The sequence below is a fragment of the Catharus ustulatus genome, unplaced genomic scaffold, assembly GCF_009819885.2.
Source record: "Catharus ustulatus isolate bCatUst1 unplaced genomic scaffold, bCatUst1.pri.v2 scaffold_145_arrow_ctg1, whole genome shotgun sequence".
In the NCBI taxonomy this organism is placed as follows: Eukaryota; Metazoa; Chordata; class Aves; order Passeriformes; family Turdidae; genus Catharus; species Catharus ustulatus.
In genome coordinates, this window is record NW_024879491.1 from 1 (window position 1) to 16,759 (window position 16,759).

The window sequence follows — 16,759 nt, forward strand, 5'->3', positions numbered from 1 at the left end:
TTACCGGACCCGCCACGTGCTTACCGAGCCACCGCGTGCTTACCGAGCTTACCGGGCCCGCCATGTGCTTACCGGACCCGCCATGTGCTTACCGAGCCACCGCGAGCTTACCAGACCCGCCATGTGCTTACCGAGCCACCACGTGCTTACCGGACCCGCCGCGAGCTTACCGGACCCGCCATGTGCTTACCGGACCCGCCATGTGCTTACCGGACCCGCCACGCGCTTACCGGACCCGCCACGCGCTTACCGGACCCGCCACGCGCTTACCGGACCCGCCACGCGCTTACCGGACCCGCCACGCGCTTACCGGACCCGCCACGCGCTTACCGGACCCGCCATGTGCTTACCGAGCCGCCGCGCGCTTACCGGACCCGCCGCGCGCTTACCGGACCCGCCACGAGCTTACCGAGCCACCACGTGCTTACCGGACCCGCCGCGCGCTTACCGGACCCGCCGCGCGCTTACCGGACCCGCCGCGCGCTTACCGGACCCGCCGCGCGCTTACCGGACCCGCCGCGCGCTTACCGGACCCGCCGCGCGCTTACCGGACCCGCCGCGCGCTTACCGAGCCACCGCGCGCTTACCGGACCCGCCATGTGCTTACCGGACCCGCCACGAGCTTACCGGACCCGCCGCGCGCTTACCGAGCCACCGCGCGCTTACCGAGCCACCGCGCGCTTACCGGACCCGCCATGTGCTTACCGGACCCGCCATGTGCTTACCGAGCCACCGCGCGCTTACCGGACCCGCCGCGTGCTTACCGGACCCGCCGCGCGCTTACCGGACCCGCCATGTGCTTACCGGACCCGCCGCGCGCTTACCGGACCCGCCGCGCGCTTACCGGACCCGCCGCGCGCTTACCGGACCCGCCACGAGCTTACCGGACCCGCCACGAGCTTACCGAGCCCGCCATGTGCTTACCGGACCCGCCATGCGCTTACCGGACCCTAGCGTGCTTACCGGGCCCGCCACGCGCTTACCGGACCCGCCATGTGCTTACCGGACCCGCCATGTGCTTACCGGACCCGCCGCGCGCTTACCGGACCCGCCATGTGCTTACCGGACCCGCCGCGCGCTTACCGGACCCGCCATGTGCTTACCGGACCCGCCATGTGCTTACCGGACCCGCCATGTGCTTACCGGACCCGCCACGTGCTTACCGGACCCGCCACGCGCTTACCGAGCCACCACGAGCTTACCGGACCCGCCACGCGCTTACCGGACCCGCCGCGTGCTTACCGGACCCGCCATGTGCTTACCGAGCCACCACGAGCTTACCGGACCCGCCATGTGCTTACCGGACCCGCCACGTGCTGCTCCGCGCTCCAGGCGCCGGGCGGAGCGCGGCTCGGGGCAGGAAGGCCGCTCCTGGCCACTCCCGGGCCGCTCCCGGGCCGTTCCAGGCCACTCCCGGGCCGTTCCCGGGCCGTTCCCCCAGCCGGGGGCTGCGTCGCGCCGGGACAGCCCCGCCCGCCCCGGCCCCCAGAGCGGAACCGGCACCGAGCCCGGGGGGTCTCTCCGGCGGCCGAGCACGGCTCGGACCGGCCCGCACGGCACGGCACGGCTCGGCTCCGCATGGCTCGGACCGGCCCGCTCGGCTCGGCTCGGCTCTGTCAGTCCCCTCAAACTCCCAGGTGAGCGGGCATTCCGCGCCGTTTAAACGCGCACACGCCCTTCGCTGCCCCGCCGGACCCCGCCCCGCCGCGCTCAGCAGCCCCGGGTGTGAGCACTCAGGGTGATGAGGGGACAGCGCAGCCCCAGGTGTGAGCACTCAGGGTGATGAGGGGACAGCGCAGCCCCGGGTGTGAGCGCTCAGGGTGATGAGGGGACAGCGCAGCCCCAGGTGTCGGCAGTGACCATCGGGAGGGGCCGTTTTCTTTCACAGGGAAATAGGTCACCGTTTGTGTCAAGCTCCGTGTCCCAGGGACCAGGCTTCTGCCTGATGAAATTCCGAAAGGAGCAGGATTTCTCCCAGATCCAAACTGCCACCACTCAGAGCCCTGGCTCAAGGACTTAAAATACTAAATTGCATTTTTTTTTTCCCACAGAGTGGCATGTTTGTGAGTAAAATGTGGATCGCACCCCTGAAAGCCAGCCGAGAAACTGCTTTAGACCATGCACAACCAACAGGCCACGAACTGGAGTTTGTTTTTATTATCTATATTGAAAATAAAGAGCGATGTACCGATCTCTCTCTAGTCAGAACCTCAGAAGTCTGTATAAAGGTGGTATACAATATATGAACATTTGCACCCAGACAATCCCATTACACATTTACAATAAAAACATTTACAATCCATGCACTGCATAGCATGCCAAGGCTAAGTCTGGTACAGGACGCAGAGATAGAAGGTCCACGAAGGAGAAATCACACACAGGACGTGGATCAGGTCACACAGAGAAACAGAGAGGAGTTGATGGCAGGGAAAGCACTTCAGCGAGGCTAATTTATCTCTCCCTGGATCTCGGGGGTCGCAGGAGGGGCTCGCAGGAGCCCTCAGTAGACGAGGGGCAGCAGGCGGTGTGGGACACGCTGGCACAGACCCCCCCAGGCCCCCCCAAACCGGCGCCGCTGCCGCCGCTCCCCCACCAGGGCTCGGAGCTCCCGCAGCGCAGCCCCTGCCAGGAGCAGCAGCAGGGGTGGTGACAGGCCTGGGGGGACACGGGGGTCAGGGGGGCGCACGGAGGGCTCTGGGGGTGCTGGGTGGGGACCCAGGTGGGTGGGGGGGAAGGGGGAGGACCCAGCTTTTTGGGGGGAGACGTCCAGCACGGTCTGGGGGGGCAGGGACAGGACACCGGGCATTTGGGAAGGGGGTCGGGGAGATCCAGGGGTTCGAGGGGGCCAGGGGTGGCCCAAATGTCAGGGGGGCATGGGGAGGGGGGGACGCAGGTGTTTTGGGAGGTTCAGGGAATACCCAGGTGTCTGCAGGGATTTTGGGGGACTCAGGTGTCTGGGGAGGGTCCCAAGTGTCTGTGAGGGCTCGGGAGGGACACAGGGGTTTGAGGGAGGTGAGAGGGGGTCTCACCACAGGGGAGGGTCCAGCCCAAGGCCATCAGCAGCTCCCCGAGGTCATCGGGGCGGCGCACGAGCCCCCACCAGCCCCCGGCCAGCAGCACCTGCCCCGTGGCCGTGGGGACTGTGGGGAGACCTGAGCGGGAAACAGGAGTTTGGGGAACCCCAGGGTTCAGGGGTCCCACGTCTGGGGATCCTCGGTGGTTGGGGTGTCCTGGGCTCGGGGGTCTCACCAGCCACTCGGGGGTCCCGAGGGTCTCGGCTGAAGAGGCTCCTCTGGGTGGTGGCACCGTGGAAGATCCACAGCCCCAGCACTGGGGGGGAAGGGGAGCGGGATGTCAGGGCTCCCCAAACTGCCCCAAGAGCCCTCAGAGCTGCTCACTGACACCCCCCAAATCCCCTCAGCTCCCCCTGAACCCCCCACCCTCATTCCACCCCACTGCCCTCCTCTTTTTGCCAATTAACCCCCAAACGACCCCTAGTTGCCCCCATTAACCCCAAATCCTCCCACTTCCCCCCAAGTATCTTCCAGGGCCCCCCATTACCCCCCAAATCCTCACCAGTGCCCCCAGTCCCCCCCACTTGCTCCCCAGAACCTCCCAACTCCCCTGGTGCTCCCCTGTGCCCACCATAGAGCCCCCCACAGGCGGCCCCCCCGGCTCCCCCCAGCCCGTTTTGGGGTCTCTGCAGCAGCAGCAGCGCTGGGAGGGGACCCCCGAAAGGGCCCCAGGCCAGGGCCCCGAAGACCCCCAGGAAACCCCCGGGACCGGGGGGGGAATTCCTGCTCAGCTCCTGGGGAAGGGGAGAGAGGTGAGACCCCACACCCCCCCACCCCCCCCCAAACACACCTCACCCCCCTGGGGACCCCCAGAGCCGCCCCCACTGCCCCCCTGCAGTCCCCCCATGCCCCACCTCCCCCATGGGGTCCCACTCTCCTGGGGGCGTTCCCCTCACCCTGGGCCCCCCCCCTTGCCCCCCCCCGATGAAGTTTCCCACCACCATGTCCCCCCCGTGCCCCTCAAACCCCTCACCACATGTGGCTTCTCCTCACTCGCTGCCCCCCCTTTCCCCCCCCGTGTCCCCCCGTGCCCCCCACCCTGAGGCGCCGCAGCACCAGGACCCCCTGAGCAGCCACCACGAGCGTGAGGGGCAGCGACGGGGACCCCCAAAGCCGCTGCTGCTCCCCCAGAGCCGCCGCCAGCACCAGCACCTGGGGGGACATCGGGGACACGGGGGGAAGGAAGAACCCGTCAGCCTCCTGTACCCGCCCCTTATCCCAGCGCTCCCAGTGCTCCCAGTTTGCCTGCAGTGGCCCCAGCTGCCCCTCTTCATTCTCTGCAGACCCTCACGCATCCCCCCGTGCCCACCCAGTGTCCCCCCAGCCCCCTTCCAGTGCCTTCCCAGTCCCCCCAGTGCCCACCTGGTCTCCCCCCAAGCCCCTTCCAGCGCTCCCCAGTTCTCCGAGTGCCCGTGCAGCTCCTCCGAGTCCCCACCAGTAGCTCCCAGTTCCCCCAGTTCCCCCAGTGCCGCCGTACCCAGGCGCAGAGCCCGACCCGCTCCCAGTGCAGACTCTCGGGGGGCTCCAGCGGGGACCCCAGGTCGCCCCCGACGAAGAATTCGTACACGGGGTGTCCTGGGGGGGACAGCGCGGCCTCAGCACCCCAAGACCCCCCCAGCCCCTCCCTCCGTGCCCCCTCCCCAGCGCCCCCCAGCCCCCCTCGCTCACCGGTGCCGCTCCCCCGCAGTCGCCGCCGAGCGAGGAGGAGGAGCCCGAGGCCGAAGGCGACGCTGGACGCGGCCGCCGCCAGCGGGGGGAGGAGGGGGCACAGGGGGGGCAGGGGGACCCCGAGGGCCAGCGCCCCCCCCAGGGCCCCCCCCAGCGCCAGCAGCCCTGAGCCGGCGGCAGGGAGAGCTGCGACCCTCGAAGGGACCCCCGACCCCCGACCCGCCCCCCCCAGTGGAGCCTTGGCCGCCCCCCGACCCCCGCCCGGCTCCCCCAGGGACCCCCGGGCCCTCCCCATCGCAGAGCTTGGACCCCTCGGGGACCCCTGCCAGCCCCCCCCCCACAGGGACCCCCAGACCCCCGAGGGCCCCCACTCACAGCCGAGGTCGCGGAGGGGTCCTGGAGTGTCACCGGGGGTCTGGGGACAGCGGAGACATCCGGACCGACCCCCGCCCACCCCACCTTGACACCCCTGATGCCTCCCGCCCCCTCCCGTCCAGCCCCCCGACCCCTCCCCGTCCCCTCCCCTCTCCTGCTCCCCCTCTCTGTGTCCCCACAGCCCCAGAACTCCCCTCCCCGCCCCCCCCGTGCCCCCCCCTCCCCAAATCCCGCCCCTGCCCCCCAGCCCCCCCATTCCCCGCGCCCCCCTCACCCTCGGGGGTCTCCAGCAGCTCCCGAGCCCGTGCGCGCCCACCCAGGCGAGGACGAGCGCGAGGGTCGGGGGGGTGGGCAGGGCGAGGGCGGGGGTCCCGCCGCCCTGCCCCTCCCCCACGCACGCGCTCACGACCCCCACGAGCCCCAGCGGCAGCAGCAGCGTCAGAGCCCCCGCGCCTGGGGGGGGGCGGGGTCGGCTGAGCCCCCCACCCCCGAAAAAGGGACGCGGGGACCCCTCCCTCACCCAGGCAAAGGGGTGCTGGTGTGACCCCTCCCCAAAAAGTGGACGCGGGTCTCTCCCCCCACCCCCCGCAGGGGGCCCGAGGAGCCGGGTGCCCCCCCCTCCCCCAACCCCCAGAAAGGGTCCCCGGTGGGACCCCGACCCCTCCCAAAAGGGGACACAGGGCTCCGGACCAGCCTCCCCCAGCCCCTAAAAGGCCTCAGGAGCCCCCTGCCTCAGCCCCGCCCCCCAAAACGGGGACCCAGTTGTGCCCCCACCCTCCGGAATCGAGTCCTCCTCCCCCCCTTACCCCAGGGCCCCCCAAATTCCAGCTCGGGGGGCGGAGGGGCTCGGGGGGGCTCCATGGGCGGGGGGCGGCCGGGGAGATTTTGGGGGTTAGGGGTTTTGGGGGGATTTTGGGGGGATTTTTTGGGGGGATTTTTTGGGGGGACCCGCACGCCCGGGCTCCGTCCTTGGGGGCGTGGCTTGGCCGAATCACCACGCCCCTCGGGTGCGTGACGTCACTGCACTGCCCTTCCCCCTTAAAGAGACAGAGACCCCCCTCTTTCCTCAGCGTTGTGACGTCACAAACTACGTCATCACACAGGCAGCACAACCAAGCACAAACTCGTTTAATGAGTAACAAATGAGGGGGCTCGCAGGGCCTGGCGCCCCCGGCCCATCGAGGGGGTCTCACACACCACGGCGGGCACGGGGGTCCCTCACCGGGGTCTCTCCCAGCAGGGACCCCAGCCCGGGCTCTCACAGGGCAGGGGGCTGTGCGTGGGGGGGGTCCTACCCCGGGGGTCTCAAGGGCCGCAGGAGGGTCCCACGAGCATCTCTCTAGCATGGGGGGGGGTCCCACGGGGGTCTCCTGGGGGTCCGGGGTCACTCCACAACCAGGTGGAACCTCTCGGCCTCCTCGAACTGGGCGTTCATGGAGGCGGCCCAGGCCTCGAGCTCGGACAGCTGGGGGGGCAACGGGGGGTCAGGGGGGCAGTGGGGGGGCAACGGGGGGTCAGGGGGGCAGTGGGGGGGCAATGGGGGGTCAGGGGGTCAGTGGGGGGGCAACGGGGGGTCAGGGGGGCAGTGGGGGGGCAATGGGGGGCAAATGGGGGAGCTGCAGAGAGCAGCAGGGTGGGGGCAATGAGGAAGCTGGGAGGTATTGGGAGTCGGGGGGGTCTGGGGGTCCTGGGGGGGCTATGAGAGCACCGAGCGGGTTATGGGGTGGGGGGTGGGCAGGGAAATCAGGACACTGAGGGAGAACAGTGGGGCTTCAGGGGAGCGGGATCCTGAGGGGCTGCGGGGACACGGGAGGGGTCACACGGGGGTCTCTGGGGGGTCAGGGGTCACAGGGGGGGTCTCTGGGGGGTCAGGGGGCACGGGGGTCCCAGAGTGGGCGTCACTCACATCAATGGGCATCACCTTCCTCTTCCTCTTGCGCTCGGGGCCGGCACTGATGCCGGGCAGGTCGAGGGGGGGGATCTGGGGGGGCTCGGGGTTGGCTGTGGGGGGCAGGTTGAGGGGCAGGGGGCTCAGCGGGGGCCCCCCCAGCCCCCGCGGGGTGCCCCCCCCGTCCAGGCGGCTGTAGGAGCGTCGGACCCGGGCGGCCACGGGAGTGGGGGTGGGGGACGGGGGGGCGCAGGGGGGGCTGCAGGGGGGGCTGCAGGGGGGGCAGGGGTCGTTCTCCTTCTGGCTCTGGAGCTGTGGGCAGAGTTGGGGGTTTCAGTCTGGGGAGGGGAGGGCAGAGGAGCCCCCGGATTACCGGGAGCCCCCTCTCCCCAGCGCCCCCAACTCACCCGGGGGCTCCGCCGGGGCTGCTCAAAGTCCTGCGGGGAGGGGGAGGGTGCGTGTGAACCCCAACACCGGGAACTCCCCGCAACGCCGAGACCCCCCCCAAACCCCCCCCAAACCCCCCGGGACCTCCCCACGAACCCCTGGGAGCCCCTTACGGCACCAAGAGCCTCCAAGCCCTCTGAACTCCCCAAAACCCCCTGGGACCCTCCCCAAAGCCCTTGGTGATCCCCCCCGACCCCCTGAACCGCCCCCGAGCCCCGGATTGCCCCCACAGCCCCCGGATTGCCCCCACAGCCCCCTACTCACCGGGCTGCCCAAGGGGCTGCGGGACGGGGGTGCCCAGGGGGGGCCACCCCGCGGGGCCGAGACCACCAACCTCTTGGAGCTGCGTCGCGTCACTGGGGGGAAGATGGGGAAGAGGTGAGGGTCGCGATCCCCAACTGCCCCCCCGCCACTCCCCCCGAGACCCCCCAGAAATCCCCAGGGACACCCCCAAGCCCCACAGAACCTCCCCAGACCCCGAGAGGGACACCCCCATCCCACAGTCCTCCCCATGACCCCCCCCCCCAACTCCCCGGCCCCAAACCCCCTCTGGATCCGTCCCAAACGCCCCCAGCCCCAACAGACTCCCCTCCCCATAGCCCCGCCTCCTCCCCACAGCCTCCCCAAACACCCCGCCGGAGCACCCCACCCCAAAATGCCGCCCGCGGACTCCCCCCAGGCTCTCCCCAGATTCCTAAGAGCCACAGGCGCCCCCGGAGCCCCCACTCACCCCTCGGGGTCGTCCCCGCCGAGCGCCGCCCGCCGCCAGCTCCCGCCATTGCCATTCGAACATACGGAAGTGACGTCACTCGCCGCGCCGCGCGCAAACTCAGTAGGGCCGAGACAGCCGCACCTATGGCTGCTCGGCGGGAAGTGACGTCACATGGAGCGACGCACCCGGAAGCGCCAGCGGGGCAGCGCGTCGCTATAGGAACGTGTGAGTGGGGGGCGGGCGGGCTGAGGGGAGAATCTGGGGGTGTCCTGGGGCCTGTCCTGGGTGGGGTGTCAGGGTCTGCGGGTGCTCGGCGGATCCTGGGGACTCCCGGGGACTTCCTGAGGGTTCTGAGCGGTCTCGGATACCGGGGGCCCTTCGAGGGGAGGAGGCGAAGCGGGGTCCTGGGGATTCTGTGGCGTCTGAGAGGAAATCTGGCCGGGGTTGGGGCTCCACGGGACTATGGGGGGGCTCAGGGGCTCCCGCTGGGTGTCCGGTGGGGCCTTGGGCAGAGCCCAGGAGGTCCCTGAGGGATCTCGGACACCGGGAGCTTCTTCTGGGGAGAGCGAGGGGGGTCCTGGATCATCTCGGGGGCGAGGAGGGGGGCCCTGAAGCCCTGGGACCCCCCAAATTCCCGCATGGTGGGGGGCGAGGGGCTCCCTGGAATGGGGAGGTGGCAGAGGGAGGTCCCAAATCCCCTGTGGGGTCCCCCCAAAGCGCTGCGCCCCTGGACCGGGGTGGGGGAACGCGGCCCTGTCACGCCAGCAGCGTTTTGGGGGGGCAGGGGGCGGCCATACCCCGGGGTTTTTCGGTAGGGGGAGGTCGTGGGGGTTCTACCAACGCCCCCCGCGCCCCCAGCCCCGCCATGGGCCTGTGCAAGTGCCCCAAGCGCCGGGTGACGACGCTGTTCTGCTTCGAGCACCGCGTGAACGTCTGCGAGAGCTGCCTGGTCAGCGCCCACCCCAAGGTCCGGGGCGCTCCGGGGGCGGGGGGTGCCCGAACCCCCCCGGGACCCGCCGTGACCCCCCGTGCCCCCCGCAGTGCATCGTGAGGTCGTACCTTCAGTGGCTGCAGGACAGCGACTACAGCCCGCAGTGCCCGCTGTGCCAGGGGCCCCTGGGCGAGCGCGAGACCGTGCGGCTCGTCTGCTACGGTGGGGGGCTTCGGGGGGCGGGGGGCCTGGGCTGCGTTTGGGAGGGCCTGAAGTGAACCTGCAGGCGGGCCGGGAGGGACTTTGGGGGGCCTTTAAGAGGCTGGGGGTTCTGGGGGTGTTGGGGCACTTGGAACTGAGTTCTGGGGCAGTAAAATCCAGGTTTAACTGGGGTGGGGGGGACACTGGACGCACCTTTGGGGGGCTCAAAATGGACTTTGGGGTGGCACTGGGGGCTTGGGGAGCCTTAAAAGGGAGTTTTAACGGGGCTGGGGGGTGTTTGGGTCCTGCCCAGGCCCCTCCAACCCATCCAAACCCCCCTGGGAGCCCCGGGATTCCTGCTGGGACGCTCCCGGGGGGGTGTGCGGTGCCCTGACCCCCCCGCCCCCCCAGACGTGTTCCACTGGCCATGCCTGGCGGGGTGGGCGCGGGCGCTGCCCCCCCGCACGGCCCCCGCCGGGCACCGCTGCCCCCAGTGCGGGGGGCCCCTGTTCCCCCCCCCGAACCTGCAGGGCCCCGTGGCCGAGGCGCTGCGGGCGCGGCTCCGGACGGCGCCCTGGGCACGGCCCGGGCTGGGGCTGCCGCTGGTGAGTGACAGAGCCCCCCCGGACATCCCGGGACACCCCGAAATGCCCCAAACCGCCCTGAAACGCCCCAAACTTCCCCCCAGATCGAGGACTCGGAGGAGCAGCCGGAGCCTGAGACCACCCAGGAGCCGGATGGGGGCTGGGACGGTGCGGGGTGACCCCCAAAACACCCCCAAGGGCCCCAGAAACATCCCTGGGATCCCCCAGACCCCCTTGGGATCTTACCCCCCCCCCCCCCAATTCTGCCCAGGAACCTGAATCTCCCTAGAACCCCCCAAAACCCTCCCAGGACCCCCAAAAACCCACCAGAGACCCTTGGGAATATTTTGTGCGGACCTCAGTTCCTCCTCCAGGATCCCCCAAACCCCGCTGGGACTCCACAACCCACCTGGGACCACCCCTCCCGGGAAGGGACCCCCAAAAACCCTCCCAGTAACCCCGGAGTTCCCCCTGGAACCCCCGTCCTCCCCTGAGTCCCCCCTGGGACACCCAAATCTGCCTGGAACTGCCCCAAAGCCCCTCCATGAGACCCCCAAAACCCTCTGGGACCCCCCAGCCCCCTTGGGCAGTGCCCAACCCCAGTTGTGTCCCTGCAGCCCCCGTCGCCCTCCCGGAGCCGCCCCCGGCCCCCCCCACGCCCCACGCTGTCGTCCACGTCGGGGGGGAGACCCCGACCCTGCACGCAGGTGAGGCTGGGGGTGCTGGGGGGGCTCGGGGCGTCCCCAGGCCGCTGCCCAGCCCTGGGGGGCGTTACTGGGGTGCTTTAGGGCCCGTCTGCCCCCCCTCAGGCTCTGCCCCCCGCAAGCCCCTGGGGGGCCGCGAGTCCTGGAGCCCCCCCGACCGCGATGAGGACAAATACCGGCGGCGGCCGCTGGCCTGGCTGCCCCCCAAGCTCAGGTGGGGCTGGGGGCGGCGCGGGCGCGTTTGGGGGGGTCTCCTGCAGCCCTTCTGGGTGGATCTTGGGGTCTCTGTGGGGAAGGGTCCCTCTGGGGGTGCTTTGGGGGGTCCCTGGGTCCCTCTGGGGGTCATTGGGGGTCCCTGGGTCCCTCTGAGGGTGCCTTTGATGGCCATTGGGGGTCTCTCCTGGGTTCCCTTTGGGGGTCACTGGGGATCCCTCCGAGGGTCCCTGTGGGCTCCGAGTCCCTCTGGGGGTTTCTCTGGGGGTCCCTGGGTCACTCTGGGGGTCACTCTGGGGGTCACTCTGGGGGTCACTCTGGGGGTCCCTGGGTCCCTGTGGGGTCTCTCTGGGGGTCTGTCTGGGGGTCGCTGAGGGTCCCTCTGGGGGTCACTGGGGGTCCCTCCAAGGGTCCCTGTGGGGGTCCCTGGGTCCCTCTGGGGGGGGTCTCTCTGGGGCTCCCTGTGGGGGTCCCTGTGGGGGTCCCTGTGGGGGTCACTGGGGATCCCTCCGAGGGTCCCTGTGGGGGTCCCTGTGGGCTCCCTGAGTCCTTCTGGGGGTCTCTCTGGGGGTCCCTGGGTCCCTCTGGGGGTCCCTCTGAGGGTCTCTGGGTCTCTCTGGGGGTCCCTGGGTCCCTCTGAAGGTCCCTCTGAGGGTCCCTGGGTCCCTGTGGGGTCCCTGTGGGGGTCGCTGGGGGTCCCTGGGTCTCTCTGGGGGTCCATCTGGGGGTCCCTCTGGGGGTCCCTGTGGGTCTCTAGGGGTCCCTCTGGGGGTCCCTGACCCCCCCCCTCTGACCCCTCCCCCGCAGGTGCCGCGTGCGCGGGGTCCCGCGGCGCCCCCTGCTGGCGCTGTGCCTGGGCGGGGCCGCGGCCTTCGCGCTGCTCCTGCTCCTATTGGGCAGCCTGGGCAGGGGCGGGGCCGACTCCGACCCCGCCCTCGAGCCGCTCAACAACCCCCACGTGCGGGTGGGGCACTGACCACGCCCCGGGGGCGGGGCCAATAAAGGGCGCCCCCTTGTGGGGAAGGAGGCCGAAGTGTCCCTGTGGTTCTTGGGGGGCACCAGTTCCTCCCACTGACCCCAGTCCCTCCCACTGACCCCAGTTCCTCCCAGTTCCTCCCACTGACCCCAGTTCCTCCCAGTCCCCACCACACCGAATCGCTCAGCACAGACACACTCGTTCTTTGCCCCCGAACTGGGGGTCCCAGGGGTTCTTTGGGGGGTCCTGGGGATTGTTTGGGGGATCCCTTGCAAACTTTGAGCTCCCAGGGAAGGGATTTTGGGGTCCCAGGTAGGATGAGGGTCACCCCAGGCAGGTTTTGGGATTCCCTGGGTAGTTTGGGGCAGTCCTGGGGGTTCTTCAGGGGGTCCTGGGGAGAGCTGCAAGGATAGGGGAGGAAACTGGGAGTCCTGGTGGGAGACTGGGGGGTTTGGAGGCCCCAGGGAAGGGTTGGGGGTCCCAAGGGGAGTGTGGGGGATCCCGAGTGGGTTTGGAGGCCCCAGGGAAGGGTTGGGGGTCCCAAGGGGAGGTTTTGGGGGTCCCAGGGGGATTTTGGGGGTGTCCCCCCTCCTAGAACGGGTGAGCCCCCACGGCCAGGTGGAGGCGGAGCAAAGCCAGGCCCCGCCCAGCGGGAGGGGGCGGGTCCCAGGGCCCGGGGGGCGGGGCCTCGGGCTCGCGCGGGGGGCGGGGCCCGGGCGCGAGCAGCTCCACCTCCAGCAGCAGCTGCCGCGGGCCCGCCAGGGGGCGCGCGAGCTCCAGCAGCGAGCTGTGATTGGTCAGCGCCTGCGGGGGGGGCGGGGTCTCACTGAGGCCCCGCCCCCGGACCCCCCGAATTCCCACTGACCCCGCCCAGCCCCCCCAAATGCTCCAAACACCCCGAAAATACTGGGGGGCACTGCAGAGATCCCAGGTCCCTCTGGGACCCCCCAGAATCCCCAAAGCCCCCCCAGTTCAGCCAAAAACACCTCGAACACCCCAAACAGCCCCCGGGCCCCAAACAGCCCCACAGACCCCCCAAGCTCCCCTCAATGCTCCCACTCTGGCCCCTCACAAAAACACCTCAGAGCTTCCTCCAGACTGCCCCGGACACCCCAAATTCCCCCGAGCCCCCCCAGACCCCTCCCGGCCCCCGTTACCCGCAGGCGGAAGGTGCCGGGGGGGCTCCCCCGCAGCCGCAGCCTTTTGGGGTCCCCCGGGGGGTGCTGGAGCTGGAAGATGCCGGCGGGAAGGTCGGGGATTTGGGGGATGGCCAGGAAGCGGTGCAGGAGCCAGCGGGGGCGGGGGGCGCAGCCGGGGACCCCCCCGGGACACACGCAGGTCCTGGCAGCCCAGAAGGGAGCGTTGGGGGATCCCCGGAGCCAGGACCCCCCCGGGGCCCCCCCAGGAATTAGGGGTGACCCACGGAGCCTCCCCGGGATTTTGGGAGCCCACGGAGGGGCCGGGTCCCCTCCCCGGGATTTCGGGGGTCCGTACCCGTTGCTGCGGGGGTGGGGGGTGTAGGGTCCCCGGCAGAGCTCGCGGGGGACACAGAGGTGCCCCCCAAAAGTGTTGAGGCAGCTCTGAGCCCCCCCGCAGTCGTGGGAGCCCTCGGTGCACTCGTCCCGGTCTGGGTTGGGAGGGGGGGGCTTTAGGAGGAGGCTGAGCCCCCCCAGTGCCCTGGAAATCACCCCAGAGCCCCCCCAGTGCCGCACAGCCCCTCGAAATCACCCCAGAGCCCCCCCAGCTCCCCGCAGAACCCCCAACACCCACCCACCACAAACGGGAAACCCCACAGCCCCCCAAACCACCTCAGAACCTCCCCACAGCCCCCCCAAACCACCCGAGAACACCTGAACTGCCCCAGAACCTCCCAAAGGGCTCCAGAACCCCCTAAACCGCTGCAAAGCCCCCAAACCACACCAGAACCCCCCGAACCGCCCCCCAGCCCCCATACCTCGGCAGAGCCCCCCCTCCTCGGCGTAGCCGGGGGGACAGAGGCAGCTGAAGCCCCCCGGGAGGTTCTGGCAGCGGTGCTGGCACGGGACCCCCGCCCGGCACTCGTCCACGTCTGAGACCCCCCGAGGGGGGCACAGCAAAGAGACCCCGGTGAGAGCCCGGGCGGGGCCGCAGGAACACCTGGGGGTGTCAGGGCCTCACCCAGCCACACCTGTGCCGCACCTGTGCCACACCCACCCGGGGGCGGGGCTGGGGAGGGGTCATGGCCGGGGGCGGGGCCATCTCTGGGCAGGGCGGGGCTGCGCTAAGGGGCGTGGCCACAAATGGGGCAGTGCTACTGCTCTTTGGGCGTGGCTATTGATTGGGGGCGTGCCCCGACAGGGTGGGTGTGCCCCAACAGGATGGGCGTGTCCCGACAGGGTGGGCGTGTCCCGACAGGGTGGGCGTGTCCCGACAGGGTGGGTGTGTCCCGACATGGCGGGCGTGTCCTGCAGTGTCTCACCGTGGCACTCGTGGCCGTCGGCGCCCAGCACGAAGCCGGGCCGGCAGCGGCAGCGGAAGGAGCCGAAGGTGTTGAGGCAGCGCTGGGAGCAGCGGGCGCCCATGGAGCACTCGTCCACGTCTGGGGGGCAGCGGGGGTTGGGAGGGGGCTTGAGGGGGGCGGCACCTCCCCCCAACCCTCCCGGCCCCAAGGAGAGGGGGGAGGGTCCTCCCACCCCCGTCTTGGGGGGTCACGGCGCTCGGGGGGGCTCTGACCAAGGCAGGAGCGGCCGTCGGGGCCGAGGCTGAACCCGGGGTGGCAGCGGCAGGCGAAGGCTCCGGGGGAGTTGGCGCAGCTGTGCTGGCACCAGCGGAACTGGCACTCGTCCTCGTCTGCGCCAAAAACACGGAAAGCCACCCCAAAACCAGCCCATAAACCCCTCTGAGCTCCGAGCCCGCCCCACAGACCCCCCCGGCCCCCTGAGCACTCACCCACGCACTCGGTGTGCCGGTGCCGGTACCCGGGGGGGCAGCGGCACTCGAAGCCCCCCGGGAGGTTGATGCAGTCCTGGCTGGGCCGGCACGGGGGGGGCCCCGCGCACTCGTCCACATCTGGGGGGGCACAGCAGGGGGAAGCAGCAGGACCCCCCCTCAAAATGAGCCCTGATCGCGGGGTCACCTCCCTGCCCCCCCTGGGGACCCCCCCCCCAAAATGAGCCCTGATCGCGGGGTCACCTCCCTGCCCCCCCTGGGGACCCCCCCCCAGAATGAGCCCTGATCGCGGGGTCACCGCCCTGCCCCCCCTGCGGACCCCCCAAAATGACCCCTCCCCCCCGGGCAGCCCCACCCTTCCAGACCACGCCCCAAACGCGCCCCGCCCACAGCCTCCATCCACTCCCAGCCCCTTTTCACAGCCTCGCCCGTCATTTGCATGCCCGAGGCCACGCCCCCCGCTCCCCCTCACCTGCGCAGGTGCCGTCGGGGGCGGGGCCGAAGCCGGGCGGGCAGCGGCCGTCGGGGGGCGGGGCCGGGCGTGGCGGGGGCGGGGCGGGGGGCGGGGCCGGGGCGGGGCCGGGCCCGGGGCTGAGCAGCGCGGCCGAGCGGGGCAGGCACAGGTACCCCCCGAAATGGTTCAGGCACTTCATGGAGCCCCGGCACGGCGGCGGCCCCTCCGCCGCGCACTCGTCCACGTCTGGGGAGGGCGGGGGGGCACTGAGAGAGCGGCCCCCCCAAAGAAAACACTCCCGGGACCCCCAAAACACCCTGAGAGAGGCTCCGTGCCCCTCGTCCTGAAACAGCACCGAGATCCCCCCCGAGACCCCCACCAACCCTTCGGGCCCCCCAAAACACTGCCCGGGACCACCAGCCGCCCCTCCCCAGCACCCCTGAGCCCCCAGACACCCCTGGGGAGGGGCCACGGGTGGGACCCCCGAGAGCGACCCCCAAACCCTCCCCGAAGGGAGCGGGACCCCCGAACGCCTCCCACGGATCCCGGGACACCCCAAAATCCCAGGATCCAGAACCGGGGACATTCAAACCCCCCCCGGATTTGGCACACTGACCCCCCCCTTCTCCCCCCGCCCCCAAATCCCCTCGCCCACCTTTGCAGTGCTCGGTCTCGGGGTCCCACTCGTACCCGTCGCTGCACTCCTGGGGGGGAGGGAGGGAGGGAGAGGGGGTCACCCCCCCCAACAGCGACCCCCCCCCGCCCCGAAATGACCCCAGCCTCCCCCAGCCCCTCCCCCATAACCGCTCCAAAGTTTGGGAATGGGGGAGGGGCCAAGGAGTTTTTGCGAGGGGGGACTGGGGTGTTAACGGGGGGGAAAAGTTTTGGGAGGAGGAGCAGGACCCCACCCCCGCGCCCCCCCCCCAAATTTCCCCTTCCCCACCGCGTAATCCTCGAGCTCCTCCAGGTCCGGGGGGGCCGCGGGGGCCACGGTGGCGCCGAGGAAGAGGAGGAGGAGCAGCGAGGAGGGGCCCATCGCTCTGGGGGGGGCAGAGGGGGTCACCCCAAACTCTGCAACCCCCCCGGGGGGGCCCAGCCCCAGCCCCCTCCTGGGATCCCCCCCCCACATTCCCAGGACGCCCCTCCCCCGCCAAAGCCCCCTCGGGGGTTCGGGGGGAGGGGCGTCCCTGTGGGGGAGGGGAATCCCGGGGGTTTCCCCGCCGTGGGAGGGGTGGGGGTGGCCGCAGCCCCCCCCCCAAAAATGCCCCCGTGGCCTCACTTACCCCTCTCGGCTCTGGCCCCTCCCCCCGCGCTCAACAGCTCCTCCCCCCCCCCAAATTGGCCCCGGAGCACGAGGGGCCCCTCCCCCACCCCTGAACGCCCCTCCCCCACCCCTGAACGCCCCTCCCCCACCCCTGAACGCCCCTCCCCTTTATTCCTCCGCCCCACCAAGATTTGGGGGTCACCAGACCTCCCCTTCCTCATTCTGAGATTTTGGGGACCCCCCAGCTCTGCCTCTCCCCTCCTGGGGGCTGCTGGGACCCCCCAACCCTCGGGACCCCCCCAGTCCCTGCCTGAGATTTGGGGACCCTCCGGTTCTGCCC

At 70.8% G+C, this 16,759-nt stretch overlaps 4 protein-coding genes and 1 long non-coding RNA gene across 5 annotated transcripts; 1 reads left to right on the top strand and 4 right to left on the bottom strand.

Annotated features, from left to right (window-relative positions):
• Positions 1-2,139: 2,139 nt before the first annotated feature.
• On the bottom strand, positions 2,140-6,213 carry LOC117011418 (delta(14)-sterol reductase TM7SF2-like). Its single transcript, XM_033086780.2, has 10 exons — positions 6,209-6,213; positions 5,924-5,972; positions 5,118-5,157; positions 4,743-4,907; positions 4,552-4,649; positions 4,113-4,226; positions 3,646-3,808; positions 3,250-3,330; positions 3,030-3,152; positions 2,140-2,655 (listed from the first exon to the last, which is right to left on the bottom strand). Exons 1-10 carry the CDS (start codon positions 6,211-6,213, stop codon positions 2,501-2,503), a joined length of 993 nt encoding a protein of 330 aa, XP_032942671.1. The 3' UTR covers positions 2,140-2,500.
• An 11-nt stretch (positions 6,214-6,224) lies between these two features.
• CDCA5 (cell division cycle associated 5) lies at positions 6,225-8,231 on the bottom strand. Its single transcript, XM_033086781.1, has 5 exons — positions 8,183-8,231; positions 7,717-7,808; positions 7,413-7,442; positions 7,024-7,317; positions 6,225-6,582 (listed from the first exon to the last, which is right to left on the bottom strand). The coding sequence occupies exons 1-5, from the start codon at positions 8,229-8,231 to the stop codon at positions 6,502-6,504; spliced, it is 546 nt and encodes a 181-aa protein (XP_032942672.1). The 3' UTR covers positions 6,225-6,501.
• On the bottom strand, positions 7,279-8,266 carry LOC117011417. The gene is made up of 4 exons (XR_004420946.1): positions 8,183-8,266; positions 7,717-7,808; positions 7,413-7,442; positions 7,279-7,317 (listed from the first exon to the last, which is right to left on the bottom strand). It is a non-coding gene; the product is annotated as an uncharacterized LOC117011417 (long non-coding RNA).
• Positions 8,267-8,315: 49 nt separating this feature from the next.
• Positions 8,316-11,830, top strand: ZFPL1 (zinc finger protein like 1). Its single transcript, XM_033086783.1, has 8 exons — positions 8,316-8,389; positions 9,023-9,131; positions 9,206-9,317; positions 9,708-9,901; positions 9,985-10,048; positions 10,498-10,587; positions 10,690-10,798; positions 11,605-11,830. The coding sequence occupies exons 2-8, from the start codon at positions 9,030-9,032 to the stop codon at positions 11,771-11,773; spliced, it is 840 nt and encodes a 279-aa protein (XP_032942674.1). The 5' UTR covers positions 8,316-8,389; positions 9,023-9,029; the 3' UTR covers positions 11,774-11,830.
• A 324-nt stretch (positions 11,831-12,154) lies between these two features.
• LOC117011420 (EGF-containing fibulin-like extracellular matrix protein 2) lies at positions 12,155-16,472 on the bottom strand. Its single transcript, XM_033086782.1, has 13 exons — positions 16,439-16,472; positions 16,099-16,195; positions 15,811-15,859; positions 15,271-15,401; positions 15,174-15,228; positions 14,702-14,821; positions 14,486-14,602; positions 14,232-14,351; positions 13,728-13,841; positions 13,268-13,400; positions 12,931-13,114; positions 12,492-12,577; positions 12,155-12,164 (listed from the first exon to the last, which is right to left on the bottom strand). Exons 2-13 carry the CDS (start codon positions 16,189-16,191, stop codon positions 12,155-12,157), a joined length of 1,212 nt encoding a protein of 403 aa, XP_032942673.1. The 5' UTR covers positions 16,192-16,195; positions 16,439-16,472.
• Positions 16,473-16,759: the final 287 nt, after the last annotated feature.

Bases quoted from the DNA above. Each gene is read 5' to 3' on its own strand.
- LOC117011418 (XM_033086780.2), bottom strand. The intron at 5,158-5,923 runs GTAAGGGGGGGA...CGCTGTCCCCAG, and splicing joins GGAATTTGGGGGGCCCTGGG to ACCCCCGGTGACACTCCAGG. The intron at 4,227-4,551 runs GTACGGCGGCAC...ATGTCCCCCCAG, and splicing joins GGGTCGGGCTCTGCGCCTGG to GTGCTGGTGCTGGCGGCGGC.
- CDCA5 (XM_033086781.1), bottom strand. From the start codon at position 8,231: ATGGCGGGAGCTGGCGGCGGGCGGCGCTCGGCGGGGACGACCCCGAGG. The intron at 7,809-8,182 runs GTGAGTGGGGGC...TCTTCCCCCCAG, and splicing joins GGCGGGGACGACCCCGAGGG to TGACGCGACGCAGCTCCAAG. The intron at 7,318-7,412 runs GTGAGTTGGGGG...CTCTGCCCACAG, and splicing joins AGCCCCGGCGGAGCCCCCGG to CTCCAGAGCCAGAAGGAGAA.
- ZFPL1 (XM_033086783.1), top strand. From the start codon at position 9,030: ATGGGCCTGTGCAAGTGCCCCAAGCGCCGGGTGACGACGCTGTTCTGC. The intron at 9,902-9,984 runs GTGAGTGACAGA...ACTTCCCCCCAG, and splicing joins CCGGGCTGGGGCTGCCGCTG to ATCGAGGACTCGGAGGAGCA. The intron at 10,049-10,497 runs GTGCGGGGTGAC...GTGTCCCTGCAG, and splicing joins GCCGGATGGGGGCTGGGACG to CCCCCGTCGCCCTCCCGGAG.
- LOC117011420 (XM_033086782.1), bottom strand. From the start codon at position 16,191: ATGGGCCCCTCCTCGCTGCTCCTCCTCCTCTTCCTCGGCGCCACCGTG. The intron at 15,229-15,270 runs GCCCCGCCCCCC...CCGGCCCCGCCC, and splicing joins CCGGGCCCGGCCCCGCCCCG to CCCGACGGCCGCTGCCCGCC. The intron at 14,822-15,173 runs GTGAGGGGGAGC...GTGCCCCCCCAG, and splicing joins CCCCGACGGCACCTGCGCAG to ATGTGGACGAGTGCGCGGGG.